General features: G+C 35.6%; 1 protein-coding gene across 1 annotated transcript; it reads left to right on the top strand.

The window, feature by feature from the left end:
- Positions 1-1,280: 1,280 nt before the first annotated feature.
- On the top strand, positions 1,281-8,096 carry LOC107012018 (large ribosomal RNA subunit accumulation protein YCED homolog 1, chloroplastic). Its single transcript, XM_015211725.2, has 2 exons — positions 1,281-1,882; positions 7,395-8,096. The coding sequence occupies exons 1-2, from the start codon at positions 1,398-1,400 to the stop codon at positions 7,804-7,806; spliced, it is 897 nt and encodes a 298-aa protein (XP_015067211.1). The 5' UTR covers positions 1,281-1,397; the 3' UTR covers positions 7,807-8,096.
- Positions 8,097-9,499: the final 1,403 nt, after the last annotated feature.

Below are 9,499 nucleotides of genomic sequence, written 5' to 3'. Positions count from 1 at the left end.
ATCATAAGGAAGATAAAATCAATTTCTGAATGATTCATAAAGCATTGTTTTGAATATTAGGTCTGTTAAAACACATCCTTTCATGGGGTTCAAAATCTACATTGATACATGTTTTTGATAATTGCATTGATGGAACCATTTTAAAGTAATAGGCAAATTCGGAGGTACAAAAGAAGGCTAGGGGATGCAATATATTAATTATAATACAAACGAAAAGATTTGGGTGCAATATTCAAGTGGGGGGTTGTAGCATATTCTGAACAACGGTTGACACTACATCACACATTAGAAGATGGTAATCATATCTTAGTTATTGTGGTCTATGCTAATTGCTCTAGTATTGAGAGATTAAATCTCTGGAAAGATCTTTACCCAATAAGTCAGTATCTTACAATGTCTTGGATAATGGGTGGTGATTTTAATGTAATTCTAGGGAATAAAGAAAAATTGAAGAATTTCTAGTTTATCCAAATGAATTTGAGGATTTTGCCTTATGTCTTAACTATGTTTCTTCTCTGGAAATTCTTTTACATGGTGAAATAGAGTAGATGAAGCATGTAGTTTCAAGAGGATAATATGGATAGATTTAATAATTTAATAAATAAATAAATAAAATAAATCTAAAGAATTATTATTGTCAAATTCAGACAGTGAACAAAGCTTATATGTTGTGATATAAATATTATATTATAACATATTAATTAAGGTGTTAAATTTTAACATTCTCTCGTATAAATTTTAATATTATCTTATAATAAGTTAATTTTTTTTTAAATTTTTCAATAAATTAATATTTACAATTACATTTATCTTTATGAATACTAATTTTTTTTGTAGCATTAGCAAATTTATTTTTATTTTCATATTTTAAATCAATTTTAATAATTTATAAATTCTTGCAATTTTATGACCTTAGAAGTTTCCAATTGAAAAAATAGGACGAGTGAACCTCTTTTATTTTTTTTACTTTTTTATTTTTAACATTAATAAAAGGATTCAATTAATAGCATCTTTCATAGTGATATGGACAACTTCTACAGTTGTTTGAACAAATATTGAAGTTATCGAATGACTAAAGAAGTTGTTCAGACAACTACAACATTTATCGAATGATTAAAGAAATAGTGCCAATAACTATAATAGTTATTGAATTAAAGTGTAAAAATTAAAAATTTAAACCTATTAGGAAAACTATCTTTCAATCTAATATTATATTATTGGTCAGTATTATTAAGACTTAAAAGGCTTCTGCACAATTGATTGACAAACTAGTCTCTAATTAACAAAAAGTCTCTTTCAATAGATAGACCTTCCCGTGGTGACATGTGATATTTTTTCTTCTTCTTGTAATAATAGGATAGATTATAGCTGATGGTTTTGCCTAGTAGTTGTTGGAAATGAGTGTTGTATTGTCAACATCAGTTTTGCCCTTGTGTGGTAGCCTTAACCTAGAGAATGTTCAGCACATAACCAAGGTACGTTTGAACCCTTGGAAAATCTGTAATCTTAATTTTAGGAAGAAGGGGTTAAAGTTTGTAGTGAGAGAGCAGAAAAGTAATTTTGTTGATTTTGATTGGGAGGATGAATATGAAGATGAGTATGAAGACGAAGATTCGCCGTGGGAAGGCGCAGTTGTGTATAAAAGAAATTCTTCTGTTACACATTTGGACTATTATACCACATTAGAAAGGCTGGGGTTGGGCAAGCTCTCCACAAAGGTTTCAAAGTGTCGAGCTTCTGTAATGGGACTGAGGGTCACAAGACAAGTCAAAGATTATCCTGATGGAACTCCAGTTTTAATTTCCTTTGATGTCACAAGGATGAAGCACAAGTTGAGGCTTGACGGAATTATAAGGACTGTCATCGCACTCCCTTGCAACAGGTCTCTTTTTCCCTTACTTTATTTATCAATCCACTACTCCTTTTATTGCTAAATTCTACTCTTATCTTCACAATAAACATTGTATTTTATAGTCAGTTAAAGCATACACAACTGGACAAGCTGTCCCTAAGGAGATGGCCGAGTGGTTGAGGCTTAGGAATAATCTGAGATCCTACCCTTGGTCATAGGACTTATCCAACACCTATATTTATTTATTCGCACTAGTTGCCCGTTGATTAGTCAAGGTGTGAACAAATTAGTTTAAATACCACCGATATAAACAACTATAGATGTATGCCACATTTGACAGAGGGCGCAAGTAGTACTTGTAAATGACACATTCTTTTGATGATTTATTGGAGAAGAAAAGCCTCATTCTACATGTAGGCAACAACTTCCCATTTCTTAGAGGTATTGCATTCACAGTTTCTCGTGCAGTCTTGTCAGAGTCACCTCTAGGAGTTCCCTGAGCCCTCTCAGATAGAGTGGTAGCATCCTGATTAGCAAATTTCCCGTCTACTCTGCTGATGAAAGCTTTCATCAGTTGCTCAAGACCTGATTGATTATGTTGTGGAGGCTGATATTGCTGCCTCTGCTGATTCTGGAACCCTGAGAATGCTTGCTGTTGTTGTCACGGATTAGCACATCCCTTTAAAGAGCTCCATGAAAATCGAGGATGCCTTTGTCCCATAGAATCAAAGTTGTTCCCTCGTCTCTGTTGAAATTGCCCGCCTCAGTTACCTCTCTCTTCTTTTGACATGGGTCCCTGTTGACACTAGTAGGGTGTCCCTGTCCACAAAATTCATACCTCGATGTTGGTGCTGCCTGTACTTGAGCTATATTGAGATGTTTAACATCATTCACAATTGAAGCGATTTGAGTCTGTAATGTAGTGTATGCATCCACTGGGTGTACCCACTCAATCTCTGCAAGTTCATTCAGAATACCAATTGCTTCCTCGACTGTATGTTTTAATGATACGACCATCCCTCTGCATCATTATCCTCCGTGAGACCAGTGACAACCCTTCCTAGATATTGGTCAACTACATCCTTGGTTCTATCCCATTGTGGGGCCATTTTCTCAACAGTCTTTGAACTTCTCGCATGCTTCAAGCAGAGTTTCTAATTCAAGCTGTCCGAAATTGCTGATTTCTTTTCTCATTCTTGTCGTTTTTGTTGGTGGGAAATATTATCCAGAAACTTTGTGGTCATTTCATCCCAGGTGTGGATTGATCCTGTTGGTAGGCTCCTTAACCGGGATCTTTGCCTCATCTTTTGGAGAGAAGAGGATGCCCCTCAAATAGATGGCATTATCGGATGCCCCTTTGTAATGTAAAGTATTCTCGATTTCATCAAAATCCATCAAGTGACTGTTTGAATCTTCATTTTGCTTCCCTCTGAACACACAACTATTTAGAATTGATTGGAGAACAGTGTGCTTGATCTCGAAATTATTGTCCGAGATAGGAGGTCATCTTACACTAAACTGTATCCCATTGCAGCTTGGCCTGGCATAATCTCCCAACAATCTCCCTGCCCTGCCATTGTTTTAATCCAATTGGTCCTCCACTTCTGCAGGAGGGTGAGGGTTTCTACGGTTAACAAACCCCTGATTTTCAACATCATCCTCCATGCCAGGAGGTTGTGAATTGTGATGATTGGGGTTGAGTGGATCATCAAGTGCAGCATGTCAACCATCCTCGGCCATGATGCTCTGACTATAGGACTGCCCTGAGACTCTCTCTGCAAGTTCCTTCTTAAGCAGGCATAAAGACTTCCAACGATGGGGCTTGTACTGAATGATTTCTTTTAATGACAATTGTGTCATACACCAAAATTAGAGACTAATACTGGTTGCCTTAGCGATCAGAGATAAACTTGAAATGTTAAACAAAAATAGTAACAAATAAAAGTCTGAACTAATACACAAGATTCTTTTTCAAACTGACACCAAAATATGAGTAGCGCAAATTACACAATACCTTTAAGTACTTCACTAGTCAAACATAATATAGATAGATTACCGTTTCCTCAGGGATTGAAGTAACATCAACAAAACTTGCTCAGTATTATTTAGGTAGATTTCCTGGACTTTCTGATCAATATGAGAAGTGAAGGAGACTGACAATCAACGTATATGTTCTCATTAACAAGAATAGTATCACTAGATCGACACTCACTCTAAGTTATGATTGATTCTTGCAAATTCAATCATTACTTGTCATACCTTAATGAATCAAGATCTTCTTTAAAATAATCTGCTCTTCATGAATACAATAGTACTAGAACTGTATATGTTGCCTCTATAATGTCACATGTCTTAACTCAAGAAAACGCTTTCCAATTGTTTTCTATCAATAAATATTTACGTCTAAATCATTAAGCTCTTTCAATTACTTTATAGAAATGGGTAACAAGAGTCAACCAAGAATATGAATTAATTTATCTAATTATCCTTCCTTCGAATAGAAAGTTACGCTGAACAAATCCGCAATATAATTTAAACAATAGCAAAATCTCAGCTACCGATCAAGAATATAAAATCTAGTTAATGATTACATATAGTTTCAGCCAAACTCCCAATAAAAAGTGTACTCCATAGACAAGGAAGAGTTCACAAAATGATAGAAAAAACAAGAAGACATTACAACCGATCTCTCAACCCCAAACTTCCGTTTTGGATTGGAGAAAACGTTATAACCTCATCTTCCTTGCATTCTCCATCTTTTCCACTCCATACGCAGATGCTCTAAATTGGGATGAGTTTGTAGTTTAGGGGATGTGTCGAACAAACTTCCAGAATTGCCCCTCGATTTAAAACTGCACGCCTTGACGTTGTATGCTCGCTCAGCTGGAACTCCAAAGGCACGGCTGACCACGCAGCAGTAGCAGCTATTTCTCGCTCACTGCCTCACTTGTGAGGTTGGCTGCATGATCACACACTGCCTTCCTTTTGTCTTTCAACTTGTTTCTTCTTCGTTTCGCTCATTTGGCTCTCAGGTTAGCCCCATATTCACCTGGATCCACTGTATTTTAGTAGTATCCAAGCTTCTTCCCTGAACTCCAAGGGCAAAGCTGATTCAGGCAGGAATTTGCAGCCATCAGAAGAAGGAGAAGGGGGTTTCTGTATGTGAGATGGTGGTGGTTGGGGGCGAGATACTTCTTTCTTCTACCTAAATTTCTTCATGAGAAGTTATATTTCTTCCTTAAACCTCTGAACTGTCAATCCTTCACATTCATTTCTTATAACCTGCCCTGATCCATTCATTTTGGTAATTTATATGATTTTCTTCGACACAATTGTCATAAAAAAGCAAAATAGTGAGTTCTGCAACTTTTGTAGTTCTGATGACCTGCGTGGAATTTACTTCCTTCTGTTGAGTTCCTAGTGTTTATTGAGTTAAAGTGAACGCCAGGAAATCAATATATGATCCTGCTAATTGATTCCTCCTTCCTAAGTTCATATAAAACTTCTTCTGCCAATACATTAGGACTCATGAATGATTTGAATAAATGACTTTCCAAGTATATGACCTCTGATAATACTGGCCATGGTGCAGTGTTATCAAAAGCAAAAAACACAAAAAGGTCTAAGGCATGTTAGGAATATAAGCACAACTCGCACATAAAGCGTGGACTTTAATGAAAAAAGCCGTAAAGGGAGTACAAATACAAATGTATACATGTTTATTCCATGATTTTAGTAATTATAAGCGTGAACACAAATACTTGAACAAAAGAAGGGAAGAAAATTACGATAAAGCGTAATATCAATTGTTTTCATTGGCAAGGATAAGTATGTCTTTAAACCTTGATGATGGCACTGATGCACACATTGAGCTAGTCAAGTGCTCAACACATTTTGAACCTCGCTTCAGGGCTTAAGCGTGCTTAAAGGGCACCTTTGACAACACTGCCATGGTGGAAGCCAAAAAGGTTTGATCTACATCAAATTGGAAGAAATGCCGCATGAGTCTTTGATGATGACCAAACTCAAAGCCCCAATGGCTATGGTTTGTGGTAAGAGCCAGCACATCCGTGTGATGTGTGAGTCAGGTGCATGTCATAGCTTCGAACCGTGCCATAGACATGCTGGTATTTAAGTGGAGAAGGGTAGAGGGACTGACACTTGGGAATTTCTTGGTCATCCACAAAAAAAGAAGAAGAGAAGAGAGTCTCTCATTATGACTAGCGTTGAAGTTGTATAATTTATGTTACCTAGAGAATGTCAAAAAAGTTAGTACCTAGTTTTACATCTGTGTAAGGTGGTCAACTGGTGGCTACTGACTGAAATGGACGAAACAGTCCCGTTTAACCTTAAACTAAAAGATTGAAATAATCCTGAACTATCCCCTATTTCTCCAAAAACTTACAATGCCTCCAGAGGGGACCAAAACGCATAAGATTTTTTTGACATGATTAAGTAAATAAAAGTGTGATCTTTGTAAAAGCTTAAGCTTTTAGGTGAGATGGTCTCACACAGTCACACTTCAACATGGTATTATAGTGGAGGTTCGAGTCCCCCCACCACCTATTATTCAAAAGAATTTTCATGTTCATGACTCATTAGAAAATGAATCAAGCCCGCACGTGAAGGGCCTGTTTAAGACATAATTAAGTAATGAATGTATGCTATCTCTAATTTCTTGGGGGTCATTTCGTAGAGTGTATAAAAGTAATGCAAAATAGAGTGTATTAGTAATGTTTGCATTAGTAATTCATGTATTGGTCACACTTGCGTTAATTATACATAATGTAAGATAGAGTGTATTAGTAATGCTTGCATTAGTAATGCATGTATTGGTTATGCTTGTGTATTATACATAAATTATGTTTATGCATTGTTTGGTATGATGCATTAAATATATTATGTATTGCATAAAAAAGATATTTACAAAGATACACTCCACTATTCTGGTGGAAGAGATGTAAAAGAAGTTGTGAGGGGTAATTGAGTTAATGCATGCATTAAAATCATTGCACTGCTAATACTTAGAAATCAATGGTATTAGTAATGCACACCTTAATACACAATAGAGTGTGTAACTAATACAAACTTTAGTTATGCATATATTAGAAAGAGTACCAAACAAGGTACTAATAATACATAAGTCTGATGCATGCATTATTTTTCCTCATACACTACCAAACGACCCCTTAAGCTTTTAGATGATGATCACACACTTCAACACCCACACATGAAGGATCTGTTTAAGACATAATTAAGTAATAAATGTATGCTATCTCTAACCACTTAAGCCTTTATATGATATGATCACACACTTCAACACACCTTGAAATATGTCTTCCTTGTATTGTTTAGATAATCTTTTTGCCTTACAAATGGTTCAGAAAGTAAAAATACTCTTATTTTACATGTGTACATAACCTGAAAACTCTTCCTTGTAATTCTAATGTTCAGTATTTGTTTGTTGTCAAATTTTATTTTCATTTCACTTCAAAGCACAAATATTGGTGTTTGTCTAATGGTGAATATTGTACTTGTGAAGGTGCGGCGAACCAGCTGCAGAAAGTATCTTTTCAAACTTTTCCCTCCTATTGAGTGAAGAACCTTTAAAGGAAGCAGAGACCCTGGATATGGGCATAATGTTTGGAGATGACAAATTCAAAAGTTTTGTAAATGTGGAGGAGGAAATGGAGGAGAATGATGGTTGGATACCTTTAGAAGACCAGCTGTATTTTCCTGGTGATGAAAAAATGATTGACATTTCAAAACAAATTAGAGATCTGGTGCACATAGAAATCACCATTAATGCTGTGTGTGATCCCAAGTGCAAAGGTTTGTGTCTGAAATGTGGTGCTAATCTTAATGTCAATAGGTGTAGTTGTCATATGCAAAAGGTAGAGGAGAAAGGTTATGGTCCTCTTGGAGGTCTGAAGAAGCAAATGCAGCAAACATGACATTTTTTGGTGTGTAATAATTATTTTTTTATAAGTTGAATTGAAAGGTCTTTCCCTTTTACTTAAGTTTTTTTTTTTATATGCGAACAAAATTCCTACACAACTTTTGAGAGAGTTGAGAAAAAGAAGCGTGTGGATGTTGATATGTTTGTTCTACTTCTCTCCCATTTCCTGTCACATGCCATTGTATGTAGTGGATATTGTTTGATCTCCACCTAAATAAAGTGAAAGAGAGAGATATGTATGAATTTTGAAGTTCCAATATATTGAAAGGGTTCTAATATTTTGTTCGGTATTGAGCAAAGAAAAATAGACATGTAAAATTTTCTTATCTATAGATATGTTTCATCCTCTCATAGCTAGACTGCATATTAATGCAAGTATGCAACCATACCACCTTCTCAATGATGTTTATTTTTAAGAGGGCACCTGGTTTCCTACCCACTTTCTATGGAATGGATCTATCATAGAATTTGGTGAGTAGCTGTGAAAATCTGATCCATCTTAGTTTTTAACTGACTAGGATGAACTAAGATCCTTCATGTAGAGGCTTTTATTTATTTATTTTTTTTGCATGTTTTCCTCTAGCGTTAATTTGGCTTTGTAGAATCCCCAACCTGAGTCAATTAGAGTAAGGGTCTCAATTACATTAATTTGTTTTTGAGGCATTGGTGTGTGATCGTAGTTATATAATGACTGAGAATTCGTTTGATTAGGGAGGGTTGTCATTTTCTCAGATGGGTCTTTTTCAAGAGAGAGATGGAGTACAATTGTTTGTTATCCATACACTATTCAAAATACCTCTATCATTGCTCTTTTGATCAATTCGTAGACATTAGCCTATTATTTTATAGCTAGGAGTCAACATTTTCCCCAGGAAAAAGAAATCTTTATTGGTTCCACCTCTTATTTAGGAAGAGAATGAATAGTTTTCTCGAAAAATCAGAAAAAATGGGTCAGGATCTTCTGCGGGAAATGATTTGAAAGATTCAAAATAAAAAATAGTGGTATTTACTAGCAAAAAAATCTGACTTGAATGATCATGTATTACGAGCTAAATTGGCTAAGGGTATGAGTCATGATTATTATGGTGAGCCAGCTGGCGCTTCTCGTGGATTTTCATAACTTTGCTATGCAAAAATGGGATATGCACTTGAAATGGACGTCCGAGTTAAGATATATCATGAGCGATATGAAAATAGATCGAGTAATCTGTTTCTTTAGCCAAGAAAAAACATTTTTAGTTATCCAATCATTGATCGCGAAAATTTCTACAATAAATTGGATAGGTCGCTAAAACCCTTCCTATCTGATAGAAAAGGATCCCATGATCCTGAACCAATTAAATTCCAAGTTTGTCTATGAAGAATGGATCTAATTGTATAAGTGCGGGTCAATGAGTTGGGATTTCTCTATTGGTCTAAGTCATTTCGAGGCAAGAGGATCATTTATGATGAAGAGGATGAGCCTTTCGTCGCCTAGCAAACGAAAAAAGTCGCTATCAAACTGCTCGCCCTATTGAAGTACCAAAGTTGTGCTCAACACGGTAAATAGGAAATGAATTTGCCCTTAAATTTCATCCTAGTAGCAATTTCAGCTCCGTACAAGGTCATAATCGATATTATCACTAGCATCAAGATTGTCGCTATCATATATATCATCATTATCATCAATATCGATCTCATAAAGAAAA

The sequence above is a fragment of the Solanum pennellii genome, chromosome 2 (genome assembly GCF_001406875.1).
Source record: "Solanum pennellii chromosome 2, SPENNV200".
NCBI lineage: Eukaryota > Viridiplantae > Streptophyta > Magnoliopsida > Solanales > Solanaceae > Solanum > Solanum pennellii.
Note: the sequence above shows the minus strand (reverse complement) of the source record. Positions and strands in the feature narration are given on the sequence as shown.